The sequence below is a fragment of the Anomaloglossus baeobatrachus genome, chromosome 7, assembly GCF_048569485.1.
Source record: "Anomaloglossus baeobatrachus isolate aAnoBae1 chromosome 7, aAnoBae1.hap1, whole genome shotgun sequence".
Lineage (NCBI taxonomy): Eukaryota > Metazoa > Chordata > Amphibia > Anura > Aromobatidae > Anomaloglossus > Anomaloglossus baeobatrachus.
This window is the reverse complement of record NC_134359.1, coordinates 17,135,014-17,161,232: the sequence shown is the minus strand read 5'-3', so window position 1 is coordinate 17,161,232 and position 26,219 is coordinate 17,135,014. Positions and strand designations below refer to the sequence as shown.

The 26,219-nt window shown below is 49.6% G+C and overlaps 1 protein-coding gene across 1 annotated transcript; it reads right to left on the bottom strand.

The window, feature by feature from the left end:
* Positions 1-762: 762 nt before the first annotated feature.
* On the bottom strand, positions 763-3,440 carry CDK5R2 (cyclin dependent kinase 5 regulatory subunit 2). Its single transcript, XM_075317087.1, has one exon. The coding sequence runs from the start codon at positions 2,634-2,636 to the stop codon at positions 1,671-1,673; it is 966 nt and encodes a 321-aa protein (XP_075173202.1). The 5' UTR covers positions 2,637-3,440; the 3' UTR covers positions 763-1,670.
* Positions 3,441-26,219: the final 22,779 nt, after the last annotated feature.

The following is a 26,219-nucleotide window of genomic DNA, read 5'->3' as shown; positions in this document are numbered from 1 at the left end:
TGCATACACCTACACACCTGTATACAGCCCTCCTGCATACACCTACACACCTGTATACAGCCCCCCTGCATACACCTACACACCTGTATACAGCCCTCCTGCATACACCTACACACCTGTATACAGCCCCCCTGCATAAACCTACACACCTGTATACAGCCCCCCTGCATAAACATACACACCTGTATACAGCCCCCCTGCATACACCCACACACCTGTATACAGACCCCTGCATAAACCTACACACCTGTATACAGCCCCCTGTATACACAACTGCCTGTACACATCTACACCCCTATACACACACCACTATATATCTACACACCTGTATACACACACCCCTGTATACACACACACACACACACACACACACACTCACACACACACACACACCACTATATACCTACACACCTGTATACACACCCTCCTGTATACACACACACACACACACACTATATACCTACACAACTGTATACACACACCCCTGTATACATACACACACACACACACACACACCACTATATACCTATACACCTGTATACAGTCCCCTGCATACACCCACACACCTGTATACAGCCCCCTGTACACATCTACACACACCACTATATATCTACATCCCCGTAGACACCCCCCCTGTATATACACACATACACACCACTATATACCTACACACCTGTATACACCCCCTGTATACATCTACACCCCTCTGCTGACAGAAGCCAATACAGAGTCTATAAACCCAAGAACGCGTCACACGCCATACGAGATCCAATCACTTTTATGTTATTTTTTTATACAATATAAAACATGACGCTTTTTGTACATTTGAACACGGTTGGCACATTATTATTATTATTATTAACAGCTTCAATGTGGGACAGATTGCGGCATTTCTCGTGTTCCGGTATTTCTTACATTCATACTATGAGAGGTTTGATAAATCTGAAATATGCAATGTCCAGACCCTGATCCTAGGCCCTTCCTGCGGCGGGGGCACACCCAGTACATGCCCAGGTGGTGGGGGGCAGCGAGCTGCACCATATCCTAGAATACAAACAATCCTATACACCTCACATAACCGTGGTATACAGGCCCTGCCGTGCGCCCCTGCAGCCGCCATCACTGTCCCTGCTCCTCGTGTATTGATGGATGGGACCTCAACATTCTGATGATGGGGGGATGGGGGGGGGGGGGGCCTGGAAACAATATAAAACATAAGAGCTTTGGAAACGAGACGATGACCTGGAGGAGAAATGAATCCTGACAACCGTCTCTGCTCAAATCCTGCAATGACAAAAAACAACAATACCTAGAAGCCTTAGACATGGACCCGAGTCATCTAAGGGGCCTCCAAGCCACCGACTTATATGACAAACTAAAATAAATACAAAAATAAATAAAAACACCATCTGCCTGCAATTCCAGAAAGAAAAGACGAGTTTCTTTTAACCCTTTTGCTACCAGTGGGCAGGCTGCAAGACTTTCCAGCAAATATATGAGGCAATGTTCCAACTTTTTGGGCAGCAGTGGCCCCGCGTAGATTACAGCCCGATTTCTTTTCCGCAGCCTGGTGACCCGGACTTACGCCCGAGTCTTCAAGTTGACCGTGGACACTTTGTTGGTTATAACTAGAGTCCTCACCCAACCCTACCCATCGCCCAAACCTCCAACTAACGGTCCAAATTTATAGTCCAGTGCCCGTTGGATTCTCTGGTTTCTCCTTCATTCTTCAGATCTTGGAAGACCTGTGTGAAAAAGTGGGGGTCGGAGTTGATCTGCAGCATTTTGGCACTCATACGGTCAATGATACTCAGGCAACGTTGCCAGAAGACCTCTTTGTCAGTCTCCACCAGGAAGGGCTTGAGCGGGTAGGATATTTCATTGCCCATATAGGAATAAGCCAAGTAGAGGCAGGTGAGGAAGGCGGCTTGGAGCTCGTACTCTGTGGACAGTTCATCCCCAATGGCCTCTCTACAAAGAAGGTAGACAAACACTAGGTTGGCTGGCGTGATGAAGCCTTGGTCTTGCCAGCCTTGAAGGAGCAACGAGCGGTCAACATTACGGAACCACATGGTGGGCTCTCCCGGGCTCAGCTCCTTCAGTTTATAGCACCGACGACACACAAATTCTCCCAGACACCTGAGGAGCTCTCCCGTGGAGGCCTGGACTATGACCCGACGGGGCGAGCAGAGGGACCGGCCACTTGCCTGCTTCTGCACGGCCACCAGCTGCTGCTGCTGGATCTTCTGGCCTTCGATGGAGCTGATGGGCACGGTGGGCACAGGTACAGGTTTAGGTTCCCTACGACCAGGACTGACCTGTGATTTACGCAAGTTCTCATGGTTGAGCTGTTCCACCGGGTTGTTGTTGGGCAGCAGCGGGCCATGGATAGGTCCTGGGTTGGGGTTAATCTTCTTGGCGTTCTTCTTCTTGGCTGAAGCTGCTACCAGTCTCTTCCAAGTGAGCGCAGAGATGAGCACCGAATGTCTCTTTAAGCTTTTCTCCGCTTTGCTGCCTCCATTTTTGCTGTTGGGAATGGCCAGATATCCGCCACCTACCCCCGGGGGTTCTGGCTTCTTCTCATCCAGAGGGCCAGCTTTGCCAGGTGCAGGTGACAGGGATAGGACTGTGCCCATGATGGAGGCAGGAGAGCACCAGAGACCACCAACAGGAGGGCACCAGGTACCACCGGCAGGAGGGCACCAGAGACCACCAACAGGAGGGCAGCAGGGACCACCGGCAGGAGGGCACCAGGGACCACCGGCAGGAGGGCACCAGGGACCACCGGCAGGAGGGCACCAGGGACCACCGGCAGGAGGGCACCAGGGACCACCGGCAGGAGGGCACCAGGGACCACCGGCAGGAGGGCACCAGGGACCACCGGCAGGAGGGCACCAGGGACCACCGGCAGGAGGGCACCAGGGACCACCGGCAGGAGGGCACCAGGGACCACCGGCAGGAGGGCACCAGGGACCACCAACAGGAGGGCAGCAGGGACCACCAACAGGAGGGCAGCAGGGACCACCGGCAGGAGGGCACCAGAGACCACCGGCAGGAGGGAACCAGAGACCACCGGCAGGAGGGCACCAGAGACCACCGGCAGGAGGGCAGCAGGGACCACCGGCAGGAGGGCAGAGCTGTGACCAGAAAATCCAGGGGGGCTGCAGAGATCAGCTGCTGCAGTGCAAGGTGTGTGCCTTGGGGTGGATCCCTCGCCCTGGGAACGATGCTCTGGAGACCCCGGGCTTCTGGATGCGCTGCACAGGGCGGTTTGGTGCAGTGCCGGGGCGGCTGTGTTCTGTCTGCGGGGTGCTGTATTGGGGGGTCTGAGCTCCAGTGAGCGGGGCTCCGGGGGTCTGCGCTCTGTCCGCCGTCCCTCCCGCTCCTCCGCTCCCCTGTGTTCTCTGCAGCATTCAGCGCCGGGATTCACAGCTCCGACACCTAGGGAGGGAGCGGCTGCAGCTGCCGACCAATCAGGAACCAGCATTGACTGACTGACAGGCGGATCCTCCAATCACAGTGGGGCAGAGCGGTGAGGGGAGATTGTGTGTGGGCTGCAGGCTGCAGGGTTGCGGGTGGGTGTGGGACTGCATTCGGGTGGAGGCTGAAGCTTCAGGTTATAATCTCCACTTTATAGAGGAACTATGCAGTTAGATAACCGTCCACAAAGCCTCACAAGTTACCTTATTGCGATGTACTGCGATATGACGTCATAATGAAGTCGATATGACGTCATTGTTGTTCCACAGACTGTCAGAGAGATCTGTTGCTCTGACGGCTGAGCTCGAAGTGCAAAAGAGATCTGTAATTGCACTGTGACGTCATTTTGCTGAGCCATGACGTCATACTCTACTCCCTATCAGCTGGTACTGCGTTCTACCTAGAGCCAGAGAGTGACGTCATATTGTATCTGCAGCCTGTAAAGGCTGAAAACTATTCGGCCATCACCCCTCCTGCTGATTGCAGTCTCTGCTGCAGGGTATTGTGAAATCACCCAATGGTGTCTGCACCCCCAAATCTACACCACTGTCACTGAGTCCTGTAATGACCCATCCAAAAGCACAGTACACTGCAGCAGACAGGGTTTTATTCTTGTGATGTCATCATCCCACCACATAGCAGAGCCCCAGCTGTGTGACATCATACGTGTCACGAGATGTCATCTTCCTCTTGTGTGACAGCTCTGATCACGGCTTTATGCAGTACGGAAGCGAATGTTGTGACCTGGCTGCACAGTGTGATGTCATTATTATTATTATTATCTGCAGAGTGATGACATCACAACTGCACCTGAGGATGACCGGTAGATGCTCCATAGAGGCAGCGCTCAGAGCAGGGCTATTAATATACAGGGATGTAATGTACGACTGATCCGGACGACCGCGTACCCACCGGACAATCAGTGATAGATCAGGGATAGATGGCTCAGTGCACATTAGCTGCATTTGTGACGCCCTGGACTAGCCAGGTAAGCCAGGTAGTCACAGGTAGGCCCCTGCACAAACACCAGCCCCTAATAAGGTGACAGCAGGCAACCTACAAAACCCTTGTCACCTCCCTCCGGGTTTGATGTTCACATCAGGGGGCGGAGCCAGGTGGTTGGCCACGCCTACCGAGGAGGACACAGGCCCTGAGGCAGGAGAAACAGTGGTAGATGAGTTCTGACAGTGAAGTGGAGTGGAGTTCAAGTGCAGACCTGTGCCCAGGTCTGCCACAGTCTAACACCAGGTGTCTGGGTTGGAGCCCAGTCACCTCTGGCAAGGAGGCAGACGGTGGTTGCCGCCTGCAGGAGCCGGGAAGATGGCTGGTGGAACCATAAGGGACCGGGACAGGGTAGTGGCCCGCCGGAACCGAACCGGGGAGCCAACTGGAAACCGGAGCACCAGGAGGGGGTATTCAGACCCAGAACGAGATCCAGAAGCCACTGGACCACGTCGAATTCACTGATTGAGGTCTGGACCTTAGGTCCTTTCCCGTCCCTAGACCCGAAAGACGGCAACAGCCCACCGAGGGGGATAGAAAGCCACCGCCCAGGCAGAGAGATCCCACGGGCCAGCGCCTGCGGCCAAACGGGTTCTCTGACACACAGCAAAGCGGACTACCGTTGCTGAAGCATAAGCAGTAAAATTCTACTAAAGAAATGCAGGGGAAGGGCGGGAACCACCAACCTGAGAAAGGGGCACAGCGCAGCCGGCTGCGGGCACAGACCACCATCCTTTTTGGTTTACCAGAGACTTCGGTGTATCTGTCATAGTGAGTACAACAGTGCCCTCGGGCCGCGCACCGCACCACACCATCGGGCCCGCACCTCACAACCACCGGGCCCCAGGACCATCACCCCCTGCCCACGGAGGGGTCAACACCAGGCTGCATAACACCGTCCCCAGGAGCCTAGTTAATGGCAGCGGTGGTGTCCACATTCACCACAACCCGTGGGCGGCGTCACGAACTTTAATCCCTAAAAACACCACGGCTCCGGCCGTGAACCTCCCCACCGAAGTCCCTACACGTAGCGCCAAACCCCTTTCAGAGCGATGTGACCCCTGGGTCCGGAGGCGCTCGAACCACCCACCAAACGAGCCCGGATCCGAGCGGCTCGGCTGCGGCCGAGCGCGGGGTGGTACACATTGCTCTCGGTAGTACCTGGGATAATGTGCTGCCGAGAATGATGATTTTCATGCCAGCCTAAAGATCATTTCACCCAAATGAATGAGCATTTTGCTTGTTTATCGGATTATCTGGAAATGGAACGTTGTGGCACGACATGAGTGATACAAAGCTTAGAATAACTGACAGTCCCGAGACTCCTGCGAGCACAGGTATAGCCGATATCGGCTACTATCACCCGGCCGGCACCTCTCCGCCCTGTGGTGTTACAACACAGTGTGCAAATGAAGGATAGTTGGGTCCGTGTAAAAAGCAAAGTAGCTGAAGCCATAACATTAGGATTCTTCTTGCGCAGAATGGAGGGAAAGGACACAGGTTAATCAGAAGAGTTCTTTGAACATAAGGGTCGACATAGCGACTCCAGGATGGATGGGAAACTGGAGTCACTAAAGGGGTAGAAAAGGCTTAAGGAGGATTCAGAAAACATTCAAGGGGGTTGTGCCGCAGAGGGGGCCATAGGAAAGAAGGAGGTCATACCAAGAAAGAGCATACACCAACAGGGGCCAGACCAAGGAGGGGCCATAACAAGCAGGGGACCAAACTAAGGAGGGGTCCATACCAAAGAAGTGGCATGCCAAGGAGGGGGCCACATCAAGGAGGAGCCATATCAAAGAAGGGACCATGCCAAGGACGGGGCTATGCCAAGGAAGGGGCTGTATCCAGGAGGGGGCCACACCAAGGAGTGGACCATACTAAGTAAAGGGCCATACCAAGGAGTGTGCCATGCCAAAGATGTGGCCATGCCAAGAAGGGGGCGGTATAAAAGAGGGGGCCACACAAAATAAGAGGCCATACTGAATAAAGGGCCATACCAAAAAAGAGCCATGCTAAGGAAGGGGCTGTACCAAGGAGGGGGTCATATCAAACAAGGGGCCATACTGAGTAAAGGACTATAGCAAGGAGGGGGCCATACCAAACAAGGGGCCATACTGAGTAAAGGGCCATATGAAGGAGAGGGCCGTACCAAGGAGGGGGCCATACGAAACAAAGGGCCTGCCATGCTAGGTATGGGGAAGTACCAAGTCAACGGCGAAAGGGAAGGGAAACCCTGTGTTTAGGGAAAGGGAAGATGGTGACCCCTGACCAAACCTACTGCTGGTCCCTGGGGTTCCTCACCACTGTAGATAGGTTTCACACCTATGTACCGAGCCGGATACCTGACCCTACGTATCCCTAGTGCTGGGCCCTAAATAGGGAACGGGTGGGATGAGCTTTTTGTCAACCACACTAAATACTATAGACGACACAAGGAGGTCACACGGGGGGAAAATGCATGAACTACTTATCCACAGATGACTCAGGTAGAAATTCAGCAAAGTTCTCACCAACGATACCACAGATGAGCATAAGCCACCTGGTTGCAACCAAGGCTTGAATGAACTGAATAATATCACCAGAACCAGTCCAAGGAAGGAAGGGGTATATAAGCACCAAGAGAATACTGATGATCAGCAGCTGGGTGGAAGGCGAACTCCTGCTGGAGCCAAAAGGGAGAGAGATGAATCCAGCAGGAAACCTACCTATACTAATGAATACTGACAGCAGAAACAATGGAAAGTCAGGGAGCATTCTGTGCAGCCAAACACTGTGACCTTCTATTGCCAGAAACCACATGACTGTCTGTCACCGGTGACACACCCGTGACAGGGCCATACTGAATAAAGGGCCACACAATGGAAGGGTTATACCAAAGAGGGTCCGAGCCAAAGAGAGGGGCCTTACCAAAGAGTTTCCATGGCAAGGAAACGGCCATACCAAGGAGGAGGCCATGCCAAGGAGGGGTCCTTACCAAAAGTTTCCATGGCAAGGAGGGGGCCTTATCAATGAGGATCCATGTCAAGAAAGGGGCCATGCCAAGGGGGGGGGGGGGGCCTTACCAAAGAAGGTCATAGCCGAGGAAGGGGCCATACTGCATAAACTTTAAGGGTTATGCCAAGAAGAGGGCCATACCTAGAAGGGGGCTGTACCAAGGAGGCTCCATGCAAATAAGGGGGTTTTATCAAGGAGGGGGCTATACCAAACAAGAGGCCATATCAAGAAGGCAGCCATATTGAGTTATACTAAAGAGGGGCCATACAGAGGAGAGAACATAAGTGTGATCTCTATTTTTTCTTCTTGACAAAATAGATGAAATGGTGCAGATAATTTTCATATTAGATGAGGTAAATTAGTGATGGAGTAACACAGCACAGGCTCAGGCTGCACAGTTTATTAGTAGGCCGCCCGTAACCATGGAAGCACGTCTCTGCACTGGAGCTGCATACACACAAAGGTCAGTGATTGTTACCCAAGACCGTGGGCAAAGTTACTTTAGTTTTCATTTTAGATGTATTCAGATACTTTAAATGTGTTGTCCGGGCACAAGACAGCGATGTCTATAAGACAGGTCATCACTATCAGGTGGGTGGGGGTGAGTGGGGGTCTTGACTATTATTCTGTTACTTTCTCCAGTGGCTTCCAGGGCAAATATATGATTGCTTCTGGTGTCGGATGTCGGACCCTCATTGATCTAATATTATTGACTTCTCCTAGGGATAGGTCATCAATATGTTGTATCGGGAAAACCTCTTTAAGAAGAAAAAATGATCAGGAAAAAGCAACATGTGATCCAGGTCAGTACGAGTTTGTAGATACCAAACGTGTATAGTTTTGTTTTTACTTAAGTGGTGAAAAAAATTCAGAAATTTGTTAAAAAAAAAAAATTGCGCTTTTGTTGCTATTTTCCAAGACCTCTAGCGTTCTCATTTTCGGGATCTGGGGCTCAGTGATAGCTTAGTTTTTAATTATTTTTAATATATAAAGGCTCCCTCATAGACCTCACAATATTTTAATGGTCGCTACATAGCCTTTCATATAATGGGTCCCACATAGCCCTCCAGAATAATGAACACCCCATAGTCCTCCATATATAGAATATTGCACCCCACCCCATAGCCATCTGAATCGTATTATGGCCACCAGTGTATTCATTGTTTAAAAAAACCCAAACTCTCTGCTCATTTCCCCACTGCTCCGGTCCCTGTGGTGAAAGGTCTGCAGCTTTGCTGATCTCAGCACAGGGGTCCGCTGTAGTGACGTCATCACGGACACTGTGCTGAGACATTAGAGGGAGAATGATGCAGGGGGGCGTCAGTGGAGCGTTCCCTCTTTTATCATGGCTTTCATCAGTATCGGTATCCTGGAAGCTGATACAGTTGAATAGGTGGGGTGGTAGCGGCACTAGCACTAGGCCCCATAGTGGCCTCGTAGTCTGCAGCCATTGGTGGTACGCCACTGGTCTTATGTATCCCCCAGTGCTGGATTCACATCCTCACTGTTGAGTACTACAGTATAATGGCTTCCATAATGCTTATGCTTTCTAGTAAGTGTTTATCTCACCCCAAAGCTGAAATCACAGCTACACTGCTCAGTCCTGCTGTATAACGTCCTCCATGCTGCTGCTGCTCCAGACCATGTTGTACATAAAGACCGGAGAGCAAGAATCCCTCATATCTGTGGGAAACATCATCCCAGCCAGTCTACATCCAAAAGCTAACAGACTATGTAAAATTAGAGATAACACCTGCAGAGGGGAAACTAGTGAAAAATGCAGGATCCGCATGATATAATGGACAGACATAGTTTTATTCCTCATGTACACACAGGACGACATACTCTGAACAGTCACCTATAATTACAGACACGCTTTAAGAAGATTTCTGGTGCCTAAAAATTGTTATTCTGTATTAAAATCACTAAACCTATAAGGACCTGCATTATATAAGTGAAACACGTGCATGAACCGTGCCCGAATGGGGGCAGCAGCGACCTGTGGAATATGACCGCACCATGCAAATAACAGGTAATGAAATAATATGTCTCCATGCCGTAATCTGCTCCATGTGAGACACAAGCCTCTTATAATCCGGCCATTTTTCCCTCTCTCGGACTCACATGTTGCTGCAGGTAGCCGTGTATCATATCAGGAGGAAGCCGCTCGCTGCCATAAAGACGCTCTCACCTTCCCACTTCTTTCCTGGGCTTTATCGTGTCCCCTGAGTCACCTAATCCCTGCACAGCTCGAGTCACCTGTCCCCAGCAGCGTCCTCAGGTGTGTGAGCAGATAGATGGCGGCGTGGACCTGCCCCGTCACACTCTGCTGTCCGGATAATACCAGGAATATGATGGAGCTAACACCGGGTTTTCAGATGCTCCGCAGCAGCCTCACTCCCTATCATTAAGGGTAAGCGTGCACCGCCTATCACTGCTGAACATAGCGCCACTGACCCGGGGGCTGTGACCCCACATCTGGTGCCGCAACATTGACATGGCCCCCTCCATAAAGCAATATGGACACATCTGTATTCAGTTTGCTTATCCTATTCATTCACAGTAATCAGAGACCGTAAAAATGGTGAGAAATGAAAGCACAGTTCATACTGCAACCCCTGGCAAAAGTCATGGCCTCCCCTGGCTCTGAGGATGTTTATTCAGTTGTTTACTGTTGTTTAAAAAAAGCAGATCACAGACGGCACAAAACTAAAGTCATTTCAAATGGCAACTTTCTGACTTTAAGAAACACTAAAAATAATCATGAAAACATAATATGCAGCCAGTAATGGTTACTTTTCAAGACCAAACAGGGTGAAAAATTATGGAATCACTCAATTATGAGGAAACAATTATGGAATCACCCTGTAAATTTTCATTCCCAAAACTAATACCTGCATCAAATAAGATCTGCTCGTTAGTCTGCATCTAAAAAGGAGTGATCACACCTTGGAGAGCTCTTGCACCAAGTGGACGGACATGAATCATGGCTCCAACACCAGAGATGTCAATTGAAACAAAGGAGAGGATTATCAAACTCTTAAAAGAGGGTAAATCATCACATAATGTTGCAAAAGATGTTGGTTGTTCACAGTCAGCTGTGTCTAAAATCTGGACCAAATACAAACAACATGGGAAGGTTATTAAAGACAAACATACTGGTAGACCAAGGAAGACATCAAAGCGTCAAGACAGGAAACTTAAAGCAATATGTCTCCAAAACAGGAAATGCACAACAAAGCAAATGAGGAACAAATGGTAGGAAACTGAAGTCAATGTCTGTGACCGAACTGTAAGAAGCCGCCTAAAGGAAATGGGATTTACATACAGAAAAGCTAAACAATAAAAAGATGACTGACTGAAAAGAACATGTAAATTTCCACAGTCATTGATGATATGGGGCTGCATGTCAGGCAAAGGCACTGGGGAGATGGCTGTCATTACATCTTCAATAAATGCCCAAGTTTACATTGAAATGTTGGACAGTTTTATTTCATCAATTGAAAGGATGTTTGGGGATGATGAAATAATTTATCAAGATGATAATGCATCCTGCCATAGAGCAAAAACTTTGAAAACATTCCTTGAAAGAAGACACATAAGGTCAGTGACATGGCCTGCAAATAGTCCGGATCTCAATCCAAGTGAAAATCTTTGGTGGAAGTTGAAGAAAATGGCCCATGACAAGGCTCCAACCTGCAAAGCTGATCTGCAACACCAATCAGAGAAAGCTGGAGCCAGATTGATGAAGAGACTGTTTGTCACTCATTAAGTCCACGCCTCAGAGACTGCAAGCTGTTATAAAAGCCAGAGGTGGTGCCACAAATACTAGTGATGTATTACAGGAGGGGTCTTTTGTTTGTTTCTTTTTCATGATTCCATAATTTTCCCCCCTGTTTGATCTTGAAAAGTAACCGTTAGTGGCTGCACATTATGTTTTCATGATTTTTTTAGTGTTGACATTTGAAATGACTTTAGTTTTGTGTCGTCTGTGATCTGCTTTATTTAAACAAAAGTAAACAACTGAATGAACATAATCAGACCAGAGGTGAGGCCAGAATGTTTGCCAGGGGTTATATATGGAGAAAGTTATAAATGATGGAATTCAGGTTTTTCCTTCCGTTCCATTGCCCCTGGTGTAGAACATCCGGGACCCTTCTCTAGTGTATAACATAAACACACTACAGAGCGGGGGGCCGAGTGCTGAGGAGCAGAGAGCAGAAAAGTCCCAACCGTTCTGCTGACCCCATAACTGCAGAGTTTTGACCTCCTCTGGTAACATCAGCACAAACACTGCGTCCACCAGGAGCTATATGGCCAAGTAGCTGCAGTCGTACATCACCAAGCACAATGCTGAACCGTACATCACCAAGCACAATACCGAGCCGTACATCACCAAGCATAATGCCGAGCCGTACATCACCAAGCACAATACCGAGCAGTACATCACCAAGCACAATACTGAGCCGTACATCACCAAGCACAATACCGAGCAGTACATCACCAAGCACAATGCCAAGCCACACATCACCAAGCACAATGCCGAGCCGTACATCACCAAGCACAATACCGAGCCGTACATCACCAAGCACAATGCCGAGCCGTACATCACCAAGCACAATACCGAGCCATACCTCACCAAGCACAATGCCGAGCCACACATCACCAAGCACAATGCCGAGCCGTACATCACCAAGCACAATGCCGAGCCGTACATCACCAAGCACAATGCCGAGCTGTACATCAAGCACAATGCCAAGCCATACATCACCAAGCACAATGCCGAGCCGTACATCACCAAGCACAATGCCAAGCCATACATTACCAAGCACAATACTGAACCGTACATCACCAACCACAATGTTGAGCCCGTACATCACTAAGCACAATGCCGAGCCATACATCACCAAGCACAATGCCGAGCCATACATCACCAAGCACAATACTGAGCCATACATCACCAAGCACAATGCTGGGCCGTACATCACCAAGCACAATGCTGAGCCATACCTCACCAAGCACAATGCTGGGCCGTACATCACCAAGCACAATGCTGGGCCGTACATCACCAAGCACAATGCTGAGCCATACCTCACCAAGCACAATGCTGAGCCATACATCACCAAGCACAATGCCGAGCCGTACATCACCAAGCACAATGCCGAGCCGTACATCACCAAGCACAATGCCGAGCTGTACATCACCAAGCACAATGCTGAGCCATACCTCACCAAGCACAATGCTGAGCCGAAAATCACCAAGCACAATGCCGAGCCGTACATCACCAAGCACAATGCCGAGCCGTACACCACCAAGCACAATGCTGAGCCGTACCTCACCAAACACAATGCCGAGCCGTACATCACCAAGCACAATGCCGAGCCATACATCACCAAGCACAATGCTGAGCCGTACATCACCGAGCACAATACTGAGCCATATATCACCAAGCACAATGCTGGGCTGTACATCACCAAGCACAATGCCGAGCCATATATCACCAAGCACAATGCTGGGCTGTACATCACCAAGCACAATGCTGAGCCATACCTCACCAAGCACAATGCCGAGCCGTACATCCCCAAGCACAATGCCGAGCCGTACATCACCAAGCACAATGCCGAGCCATACATCACCAAGCACAATGCCGAGCCATACATCACCAAGCACAATGCCGAGCCATACATCACCAAGCACAATGCCGAGCCGTACATCACCAAGCACAATGCCGAGCCGTACATCCACAAGCACAATGCCTAGCCGTACATCACCAAGCACAATGCTGAACTGTACATCACCAAGCACAATACTGAGCCATATTACACCAAGCACAATGCTGAGTCGTACATCAAGCATAATACTGAGCCATGCATCACCAAGCACAATGCCGAGTGTCGGATTGGGAAGTGTGAAGCCTTCACCACTGGACTCTGGAGGAGACATGTTCTGTGCAGGGACAGATCTCTTATCTCTATCTGCGTTTGATGGAGGGGTCTGGGTTTGGTGATGGAGGACGTTACCCCCTGACTGCATTGTGCCCGCTGTACAGATGGGCTGTTATCAGGGGGCGGCCGCGGCCTCTTAGCTTCAGTGATGGGAAATCTTAATCTTCAGCACAAGACATTGTGGACAATTGTAGCTTCCATCGTGTGGGAACAGTTTGGGGAAGACCCTTCTCTGTTCCCCGTGACTGTGCCCAGTGCACGAGCTCCATACAGACATGGAGGGGGAGAAGATGACGCCGCACAGACCCCGGACCCCAGCCCCATCCTATACAGGAGATTGTGAGCCCGGCCTCCCCCGATATCAGTAGAAAGAAAGACAGCTCCTCCAAAGTGATAAGCAAAATTATTTTCCTAATCCAACTGCAACGTTTCAACCTTCCGGTCTTTTTCAAGCATACAAAATAGCAATACAGGTGCCATATAAATAGGTAGATGGTCAAAGCTGTTACCAATCACAAAAAAGACCTCCCCGAAAAAAGACATCCTCCAATTGCAAACAATGGTATACTAACACTGATAGAAAACCCCGTGTCTGGATATAAGATAAAAAAAGACAGCGATCATGTGGTGCAGGGGTCCCGGGAGGCCGGGTCCTCTAGTGTGAGCTGTTGCCAGGGGATATGGGACGCCATGTCTTCTGGTTCAGCTAGGTGGTGAGAGGTTCCTTCCAATCAATCCTCCTCACCACCTTTGTCTCTCTGGGTTGAAGGTGGAGACTAGGAGTTACCTAAGCAGTGTCAGCTTACCCAGGAGAGGGGTATATAAACCCGCCATCTCTTCTGGTCAGTGCTGACCCAGGAGAGGGGTATATAAACCCGCCATCTCTTCTGGTCAGTGCTGACCCAGGAGAGGGGTATATAAACCCGCCATCTCTTCTGGTCAGTGCTGACCCAGGAGAGGGGTATATAAACCCGCCATCTCTTCTGGTCAGTGCTGACCCAGGAGAGGGGTATATAAACCCGCCATCTCTTCTGGTCAGTGCTGACCCAGGAGAGGGGTATATAAACCCGCCATCTCTTCTGGTCAGTGCTGACCCAGGAGAGGGGTATATAAACCCCCATCTCCTCTGGTCAGTGCTGACCCAAGAGAGGGGTATATAAACCCGCCATCTCTTCTGGTCAGTGCTGACCCAGGAGAGGGGTATATAAACCCGCCATCTCTTCTGGTCAGTGCTGACCCAGGAGAGGGGTATATAAACCCCCATCTCCTCTGGTCAGTGCTGACCCAAGAGAGGGGTATATAAACCCGCCATCTCTTCTGGTCAGTGCTGACCCAGGAGAGGGGTATATAAACCCGCCATCTCTTCTGGTCAGTGCTGACCCAGGAGAGGGGTATATAAACCCGCCACATCCTCTGGTCAGTGCTGACCCAGGAGAGGGGTATATAAACCCGCCACATCCTCTGGTCAGTGCTGACCCAGGAGAGGGGTATATAAACCCGCCACATCCTCTGGTCAGTGTTGACCCAGGAGAGGGGTATATAAACCCGCCACATCCTCTGGTCAGTGCTGACCCAGGAGAGGGGTATATAAACCCGCCATCTCTTCTGGTCAGTGCTGACCCAAGAGAGGGGTATATAAACCCGCCACATCCTCTGGTCAGTGCTGACCCAAGAGAGGGGTATATAAACCCGCCATCTCTTCTGGTCAGTGCTGACCCAGGAGAGGGGTATATAAACCCGCTATCTCAGTGCTGATTATTTTCAGTTGTTCCTGGGTAGTAGGGTTAGTGTTTGTGTTGCTGCTGGTTTGTTCTCTGCTCTGGTGTTTTGGTTTTGTCCCTGGCATCCCCTTATACCTGTGTTATGGTTACTACTTTCCTTGCTGGTTTTGGTGCTTATGATCTGACTGTGGCCCATGTACCCAGCCACCAGACACCCCACAATTCTCACCTGGGAAGGGGTCTACCAAAGTACTCCCTTCCAGGACCGAAAGGTGGGTGAAAAGTATTCCGGCCCTTTAGTGTGTACGGTGGCGTGACGGCTAGTGCAAAGTGTGACTGGCATACTGCGGTTGCTGGCCTGCAGTCCGACCATCCCATCACTACCCGTGCATTACACAGACGCCTCCGTAATCTTGTAGAAATAGAAGAGTGGGAAACGCTTTATCTGCAGAGGCCGACTCCATATTAATGTCTATGTGTTATGGTCGCCAAGGGGTGGTGAGCGTCCAGGAGGGGACCCACTGTGCCGTACACCAGACTCCCCTGGAGGAGCAACCAGAAGCAAACCCCTATACAGGGATTGTCTGGCACAGCCCCCGGGGGCCTAAGTGCACGATTGTCAAGAACCAGTGGAGATCGACTCTTACAGACTGGTAACAGTCTCTAAAGTCCGGTGCAGGTGTGCTCGGATGTGATGGCACAAAGGTGGTAACTTGGACTTAGCAGCACGGAGGGGGAATGGCTCAGACGTGGCGGCATGGAGATGGAATGGCTCAGACATGGCAGCACAGAAATGGAATGGCTCAGACGTGGTAACACGGAGATGGAATGGCTCAGACGTGTCAGCACAGAGATGGAATGGCTCAGACGTGTCAGCACAGAGATGGAATGGCTCAGACGTGGTGGCACGGAGATGGAATGGCTCAGACATGGTGGCACGGAGGTGGAATGGCTCAGACATGACGGCACGAAGATGGAATGGCTCAGACGTGGCGGCACGGAGATGGAATGGTTCAGACATGGCAGCACAGAGATGGAATGGCTCAGACGTGGCAGCACGGAGATGGAATGGCTCAGACGTGGTGGCACGGAGATGGAATGGCTCAGACGTGGAAGCACAGAGATGGAATGGCTCAGACGTGGCAGCACAGAGATGGAATGGCTCAGACATGGTGGCACGGAGATGGAATGGCTGAGACGTGGTGGCACGGGGATGGAATGGCTCAGACGTGGTGGCACGGAGATAGAATGGCTCAGACGTGGTGGCACGGAGATGGAATGGCTCAGACGTGGCGGCACGGAGATGGAATGGCTCAGACGTGGCAGCACAGAGATGGAATGGCTCAAACGTGGTGGCCTGGAGATGGAATGGCTCAGACGTGGTGGCATGGAGATGGAATGGCTCAGAAAAGGTGGCATGGAGATGGAATGGCTCAGCGTGGTGGCATGGAGATAGAATGGCTCAGACAAGGTGGCATGGAGATGGAATAGCTCAGACATGGTGGCATGGAGATGGAATGGCTCAGACGTGGTGGCATGGAGATAGAATGGCTCAGAAAAGGTGGCATGGAGATGGAATGGCTCAGCGTGGTGGCATGGAGATGGAATGGCTCAGACGTGGTGGCATGGAGATGGAATGGCTCAGAAAAGGTGGCATGGAGATGGAATGGCTCAGCGTGGTGGCATGGAGATGGAATGGCTCAGAAAAGGTGGCATGGAGATGGAATGGCTCAGACGTGGTGGCATGGAGATAGAATGGCTCAGAAAAGGTGGCATGGAGATGGAATGGCTCAGCGTGGTGGCATGGAGATGGAATGGCTCAGACGTGGTGGCATGGAGATGGAATGGCTCAGAAAAGGTGGCATGGAGATGGAATGGCTCAGCGTGGTGGCACGGAGATGGAATGGCTCAGACGTGGAAGCACAGAGATGGAATGGCTCAGACGTGGCAGCACAGAGATGGAATGGCTCAGACATGGTGGCACGGAGATGGAATGGCTGAGACGTGGTGGCACGGGGATGGAATGGCTCAGACGTGGTGGCACGGAGATAGAATGGCTCAGACGTGGTGGCACGGAGATGGAATGGCTCAGACGTGGCGGCACGGAGATGGAATGGCTCAGACGTGGCAGCACAGAGATGGAATGGCTCAAACGTGGTGGCCTGGAGATGGAATGGCTCAGACGTGGTGGCATGGAGATGGAATGGCTCAGAAAAGGTGGCATGGAGATGGAATGGCTCAGCGTGGTGGCATGGAGATAGAATGGCTCAGACAAGGTGGCATGGAGATGGAATAGCTCAGACATGGTGGCATGGAGATGGAATGGCTCAGACGTGGTGGCATGGAGATAGAATGGCTCAGAAAAGGTGGCATGGAGATGGAATGGCTCAGCGTGGTGGCATGGAGATGGAATGGCTCAGACGTGGTGGCATGGAGATGGAATGGCTCAGAAAAGGTGGCATGGAGATGGAATGGCTCAGCGTGGTGGCATGGAGATGGAATGGCTCAGAAAAGGTGGCATGGAGATGGAATGGCTCAGACGTGGTGGCATGGAGATAGAATGGCTCAGAAAAGGTGGCATGGAGATGGAATGGCTCAGCGTGGTGGCATGGAGATGGAATGGCTCAGACGTGGTGGCATGGAGATGGAATGGCTCAGAAAAGGTGGCATGGAGATGGAATGGCTCAGCGTGGTGGCATGGAGATGGAATGGCTCAGAAAAGGTGGCATGGAGATGGAATGGCTCAGACGTGGTGGCATGGAGATGGAATGGCTCAGAAAAGGTGGCATGGAGATGGAATGGCTCAGCGTGGTGGCATGGAGATGGAATGGCTCAGACGTGGCAGCACAGAGGAGGTGACACAGGCTTTAAGATGAGACACAGGTTAGATATACGGAACTGGGATAAGGACACAGCAGGCTGAGTTATGCACATTAACGTAAAGGGACCTGAACTAGCAACACACTAACTAAAGGCAACGTTGCTCAGGCGCCTCCTGTAAGGGGATGCAGTCTTATAACAGGTGACCACAGGGATCGCTTCTGGGTAATGGGACGACGGCCTTTTAAGAAAGGGGGCGTGGCCACGCACACCCTACGGTCACGCACAGAAGGGCTGGATGCGGCCTGGAAGCAGGAGGCGGCCACGGCAGACCCCGGGGCGACAGAGGAGGGAGTGGAGCCACCGGGCAGGTGAGAGGGAGGATGCCCCCGCTGGAGCCTGGGAGCGGGAGTGTGCAATAAACAATAGGATAAAGAGTTGCACACCAGTCACAATGTATAGGGGAATAATGAAAAGCAGAACTGCTATGGGAATAGTAGAATGAAAAATACAATGGACAATCTGAAAAAAGAGAAAAACATGAAAATGGTAAGTTCATAACTGCTATGTATAATAGGAATATAAGAGATGCTTAGCCATTGTATTGATCAATGCAAAGGAGCCCCAAAACCAAACACCAAGGTAATCTCTATTTTTGGGGTCCCTAACCTATGTGTAACCTCACCTGCAGTTAAAAACTTGCTCTGTATGGGAAGCAAAGAAGCAAGCTATATATGTGAAATAAGACACATGGCTATGGGTGGGGCAGGGTTCTCAGACAGAAAATGCATGCTAATTAAAGAATGTACGTCTGGAACACCAATGGTGTGAACAAGGTGCAAGGTACATCTCTCATTCCTATTATTCATAGCAGTAATGCAGATACCATTTTCATGTTTTTCACTTTTTTTCAGATAGTCCATTGTATTTTTCAGTCTAGTATTGCCGTAGCAGTTCTGCTTTTCATTATTCCCCTATACATTGTGACTGCTGTGCAACTCTTTATCCTATTGATTAGTTTTATATTTTTTGAGTCTTGCACCTTGTTCACACCATAGGTGTTCCAGACGTACATTGTTTCATTAGTATGCATTTTCTGTCTGAGAACCCTGCCACACCCATAGCCATGTGTCTTATTTCACATATATAGCTTGGTCCTTTGCTTCCCATATAGAGCAAATTTTTAACTCTAGGTGAGGTTACATGTAGGTTAGGGTCCCCAAAAATAGAGATTACCTTGGCGTTTGGGTTTGGGGCTCTTTTGCATTGATCAATACAATGGCTAAACATCTCTCATTCCTATTATTCATAGCAGTTATGCACATTCCATTTTCATGTTTTTCTCTTTTTTCAGATAGTCCATTGTATTTTTCAGTCTAGTATTCCCATAGCAGTTCTGCTTTTCATTATTCCCCTATACATTGTGACTGCTGTGCAACTCTTTATCCTATTGTTTAGCTGCATATTTTTGAGTCTTGCACCTTGTTCACACCATAGGTGTATATATATACACATACATATACATATAATGTACATTATAAAGCTGCAGAACTTTTGAATATTTAATAACTAACATAAAAGGGAAAAACGTGGACCTCAATGATCAGAATGGAGCTCACCTGGGACTGCACTTTTTATCTGCACAGGACACATAGATGTGTTATTGAAGGAAGGTGCCAGCGCCGGGCCGTGGGGGCTCCGCACTCCTCTGCCGGAGAGAGCCAGTGCTTGTAGACCGCTTCAGGCAGGGTGTGCGAAACTTACACAAAACACGGAGAACTCTTGGCAAAATAACTATAAGCAGTTTATTACATCTTCCACCTTCAGACATGGCCACACTTATACAGTTCTGTTGCCACTCTTTCCTGGGGTACTCCGTCTTGGCCTATCTGGGACCTAGTCCTACAGCTGCCGGGCCTATGCCTCCAGTTGCACCCTGTCCTTCTCTCCGTGGCTATTCGTGGTCCTCTCACTTCCTCTGATGGCTTCTTGTAACTCAAATTCCCTAGGCCCGTCCCGAGGTATTCTCGCCCTTAACGTCCGTTCATTCTCTGTACTCTTTTAAGCCCGTCCAGAGATGAGCCGTAGGCTGGAGACCCTTGTAGGATACCTCGAGGTTCCCCAATGGACCCAAGTTACAAGGCCACGTCTTTAGTCCAGGAACTCCACGGCAGGACTGACTGCCTGGAGACCCATCTCTCTAGCCAACCCTCTGGCCATCTGTCACTCCTTCCACCTTTGCTGCAGGCTTCTTCTATTCCCGTCCAACATCCCTGCTGCGTCTGTTACTATCTGCATAACATTCTTATACTTTACATTACACAGGTCAAACCACATCATCCTCCCGCAACATCACCGCTCAGAACATATAAAGCACACGACAGAAAACTCAGTAGGAATATGGGGGGAAACACGACCCCCCTACATTATCCCATTATCTCTATAAGGCAGAGCAGGGGCCGCTCTGTAATACAGAGTCACTCGCTCTGTCCATGTATTAGCCGGCTGGTCATGTGAGTGGCGCCATGCAGGTTTCGGCATCTCCTGCAGTGGCCGGTAACCTCTTGTGGTCGGGGGTCCCGAAGCCGGACCCTCCAGTGCCACCACATGCCTGCTGCTTCTCCACAGGATCAGTGTATCCACAAATAACATTTACTGCAGTCATTGATAAGAATTGCTGATGAGCGGCGCTGGGCTCCATAATCCACAGCTATGATAAACTCTGCCCAGATAACGCGTCACTCCACCAGCAGAGACAATGGGATTTCTGCTGCCCGTGCACTAAACATCCTACATTGTAAACTCCCAGCGTCTGCTCTCCTGATCTACCTGCTTTACCACATCCTTGCTTTTTATATAATTCTGCAGCTTTTATTATAATTCTGCATTGTGCCATTGTGACGCCCCTGGACTATCAGGTCATCACAGGTACTGCACGCTCTTTCTCTTAAGTGCAGTATTCAAATCCCTCATGGTTCTGGGTCCCCATCTTGCGGTGCTGCCTCCAACAGCAAATCAAATCCTAGATGCACCCTGCACCACACCCACCAGGCACACCAGTGGACGGCTTGAGCGGAATAGGGTCACCCACCTAGGGGTCAGGAAGGGGAGGTGAGGAGTGAAGAGTAGAGTAGTGAAGGAAGAGGAGGAGGTTGGGAGTAGTGGCTACCAGGAGAAGGTTGCTAGGTTGCAGACGGTGGTCTGGACCTAGAGGAGTTGGATCCCCGGTCACAGGGGATTGAGGCAAGGTGCCTGGACCTGTCAAAGAGGACAGTCAGCAGCCTGGTCCTATCACCAGTCCGGGACCGAAGGCACGGCGGGGTACACGGACCCTAGGTCGGGGAGAATCTTCAGGCAACCCGGCAATTAACCTGCGGAGAACGGAGCCTTTATGGACTGTTCCCACCAGCTCCAGAATCGGGGCACTAGCGCAACAAGGGGGATAGGGCCTTCCATACAAGCGGCCCACTAAAATCCCAAGCATGCGCCCTGAGAGCAGGCTCCTTCACTTAGCCACAGTGGGGAGCGGGGCCCGGCAAGTTCCAGACTACCGGACCACCATGGTGAATCTAAACCAGGCAGCACAGCAGGGGACAGGACCCGGACGAGCTCCTCTTTCAGAGGCAGCGGCACCCAGAGACTTGGTTTACCCATTTGTCAGCGTCTGCTTTTTGGCTCAGTGAGTACCTGAGTGATTTCCCCTCCACGGCACCCAGTAGCATCATCCAGAGTCCCGGGGCCTACCCCTACCCGTGGAGGACAACGACACCTTGCTGCCCCACTCCACCACCCCGGGTACTCCCAACGGCAGCGGCGGTACTCCCAATTACCGCACACCACGGGTGGCGTCACGAACTATAACTCCCCTGTAAATATCCCCCCTTTTACTTTAGAGTGTGGGCCCTAAGCCCCCCCGTGTCCGGAGACCCTCGAGCCACGAACGGACACTACCCCCGATCCGAGCGGTTCGATCCGCTGCTGGGGCGGCACACCATTCCTATGATACTCCTCCTGTAAATTTAAGACTAATTTAAGCACCCCTGTACATTGGCACAGATGTGTGGGGCGCGCACCTTTGCCAACTCAGCTGTCAATGTAATCATACATTTACAGGAGGAATAACAGAGGCACAGCGCAATGCACAGTGATCAGAAATGATTCTCCAGCATTGTTATTTTGTTTCTTTCTCCATGAGCCATAACTTTTTTATTTTGTATCCAATTTATGAAAGTTTGTGTTTTGCAAGATGAGTTGTAGTTGTATCAGCATCGCTCGCCATAATGGACTAAAAAATGGGGGAAACCGGGAGTCAGAGGGAAAAAACAGCAATTCCAAAATCCAGTTTTGGGTTTTCTTTTTACAGCATTCATTGTACGGAAAAAAAAAATATTTAAAAACATTTTTATTAATGTAGTGCTGAATACATTACAGAACTCTGTGTTTCGTGTCGCCGTTCTCTGAGGCCTGTACGGTTTTTATTTTTCCATTGAAGGCGCTGTGAGCGATTGTTTCTTACAAGTCGAGTTGACCTTTATTATGGACAGTATTTTGATCACTTTTTATTGCATTTTGTTTGGACAAATGTAGTGACCCCAAAAAACCCGGCAATTTCAGGTTTTCATTTATTTCTTTTCAGCATTTATCATGTGTTTAAAGGGAATCAGTCAGCAGGTTTGTGCTATGTAATCTAACAGCAACATGAGGTAGGGACAGAGACCCTGATTCCAGAGATGTGTCACTTTATTTTCTGGAAGCAGCAGTTATTATACTGTAGAGTCACAGTTTTCTCTGCTGTAGATGTAGCAGAGCTCGGAATGCTGAGCTGTGTATAACTCTGCCCACATCCCTGATTGACAGCTTTCTATGTACACTGTGTATTGCCAGAAAGCTGCTAATCAGTGCTGGGGCAGGTTGGTGTAGGAGGCACAAGGCCAGTTATCCTGTAATGATAATCTCCTGCTGATAATACATTTATTATATTGAAACAACAAAACAGCTCAGTAAGTGACACATCACTAGAATCAGGGTCTCTGCCTCTACATCATGCTGCTCTCAGATTACACAGCTTTCTGAGCACATTGTCTATTGACAGTGAGCTGCTTATCAGTCCTGGAGACATGATTGAACCAGGAGGCATGAGGAACCTGTTCCAGGCAGTGATAATCGCCTGCTGTTAAAACACTTTTTGTATTGAAACAACAGCACACATCCTAATAAGTGACACATCCCTGAATTCAATGTCTCAACCCCTACTTCATGATGTCCTGAGATTATATAGCAAAAACCTCCTGACAGATTCCCTTTAATCGGTTAAATGGCAGAGACGAGAGCTAGCTCCCATCGTTGCTGTTAGGCCTGTTTCACACGTCAGTGAAAAACACAGACATGTTAAAAATGCATATGTCCCTCCGTGTGCCGTAATTCACGGCACACGTGGGTTCTACATGTGCTATCCGTGATCAGTGATCCGCGATAGCACACGGAGATCATTCTCACCTGTCCCCGCTCCTGCTGTCCGTGATGCTGAAGTCTCCCGGATGCTGTCTCCGGCTGCTGTGTCTCTCACTGCTGCAGCTACTTCCAGGTCGGCTGTGCTATGCATAAGAATAATTAGCCAGCCTGGAAGCAGCAGAGAGCAGCGGCCGGAGACAGCGTCCCTGGAGAAGGTGAGTATAAAAAGCTTTTTATTGTCTGGTACGTGTTTCACAGATCACACCATAGTGTGGTCCATGCGACATCAGTGATGCCAGAAAAAAAACAGACATGTCTCCGTGTGGAACACACAGACATGCGTGTACGCCGCACGGAGACATGGTCAGTGAAAAATCACTGATGTGTGCGCAGTCCCATTGATTTTAATGGGTCTGTGTATGTCCGTGATTCTGGTACATATAAAAACTGTCACATACGTACCAGAATCACTGACGTGTGAAAGAGGCCTTAGGGCATGTGCACACACTGCGTCCTGACCAGTGCAGAAAAAAGCGCACCCTCCGGCAGACGTGACGCTGCGTTTTGACAAAAAGAATGCATGCAAAACGCATGTATTTCGGATGCATTTTACATGCGTTTTGGATGCATTTTCCAGTGCGGTCCCCGGCAGTTCAGCTCTGCTACATGCCCGCTGACAGCAGACACAGACAGAGCCGGGCGATGAGAAAGAACTCGGATGAACTTCACCCGACTTCATTGTCATCCCGCGGCTCTGTCTCTCTGTGCTGTCATGAACTCAGATGAACCTCCGAGGTCAGTGCCAGGACACAGGAGTCCGCAGCAGTGACATCAGAGCTTCACCCGAGTTCACTGACATCGCGCGGCTCTTTCTCTCTGTGTTGCAGCCTGATTTGCGGTCACTCGTGAAGGACTCACCTGTGACCGCAAATCCCCTGAGTGACTGAAGTGAGCAGCGCGATCAGCGGTGCCGTGACTCAGGTTACTCGCGGCCACAACTGCAGTCCTCCATCTGAGAGCGGTGACCATGGGTAACCTGAGTGACGTCATCGCTGATCGCGCAGATCACTTCAGTTGCTGCGTGGAGCTGACAGCTAGCGGTCCTTCTCTATGGGCGCTCCTGTCAGCTTCTGATGTACCAGAGCTGAAAGCGTCGTGGGGCCTTGTGTAAATTACATCGGACCTCGAGGTGTTTTTGAGGGGTAAAAAAGTGGTGAGAGAGGGTGTATTTTTGTCTTTTATTTCAAATAAAGGATTTTTCGGTGTTTGTGTTTATTTACTTTCTCTACAGTTTAGTGATGGCGGGTGCCTCAGTGACGCCTGCCATCACTAAGCTAGGACTTAGTGGCAGCTATGGGCTGCCATTAACTCCTTATTACCCCGATTGCCACCGCACCAGGGCAACTGGAAGAGCCGAGTAGAGTCACAGGACTGTTGCATCTAATGGATGCGGCTATTCCAGGCAGCTGCTGGCTGATATTTTTAGGATGGGGGGCTCCCCATAATGTGGCGCTCCCCATCCTGAGAATACCAGCCCACAGCTGTGTGGGTTTATCTTGGATGGGTATCATTTGGGTGGGGACCGCACGTTGTTTTTTTTTTAATTACTTATTTATTTATTTTACTGCACGATATAGACACGCCCACCGGCGGCTGTGATTGGTTGCAGTGAGACAGCTGTCACTCAGCGTGGGGGCGTGTCTGACTGATGGGCGGGGGAAGCAGTGAATACGAGATGGAGTAATGAGCGGCCGGCATTTTCAAAAGAGGAGAAGCCGCCACAGTGTGAACGCCGTGCAGCGCCGCGCCGGAGATCGTGGATCGGTGAGTATAAGAGAGGGGGTGTGAGGGAGACACCGACATCGACAGAGAGAAAGATAGAGACTGAAAAACCTGCCTTTGTTATGTCAAAAAAAATGCGGATCGCAACAAAAATGCAGTGCAAACGCAGTATTAGAGTAGTTATATTCTTGTACATATGAGCAGTATTATAGTAGTGATATTCTTGTACATATGAGCAGTATTATAGTAGTTATATTCTTGTACATAGGGGCAGTATTATAGTAGTTATATTCTTGTACATAGGAGCAGTATTATAGTAGATATATTCTTGTACATAGGGGGCAGTATTATAGTAGTTATATTCTTGTACATAGGGGCAGTATTATAGTAGTTATATTCTTGTACATAGGGGCAGTAGTATAGTAGTTATATTCTTGTACATAGGAGCAGTATTATAGTAGTTATATTCTTGTACATAGGGGCAGTATTATAGTAGTTATATTCTTGTACATAGGGAGCAGTATTATAGTAGTTATATTCTTGTACATAGGAGCAGTATTATAGTAGTTATATTCTTGTACATAGGGGCAGTAGTATAGTAGTTATATTCTTGTACATAGGGGCAGTATTATAGTAGTTATATTCTTGTACATAGGAGCAGTATTATAGTAGATATATTCTTGTACATAGGGGGCAGTATTATAGTAGTTATATTCTTGTACATAGGGGCAGTATTATAGTAGTTATATTCTTGTACATAGGGGCAGTAGTATAGTAGTTATATTCTTGTACATAGGAGCAGTATTATAGTAGTTATATTCTTGTACATAGGGGCAGTATTATAGTAGTTATATTCTTGTACATAGGGAGCAGTATTATAGTAGTTATATTCTTGTACATAGGAGCAGTATTATAGTAGTTATATTCTTGTACATAGGGGCAGTAGTATAGTAGTTATATTCTTGTACATAGGGGCAGTATTATAGTAGTTATATTCTTGTACATAGGAGCAGTATTATAGTAG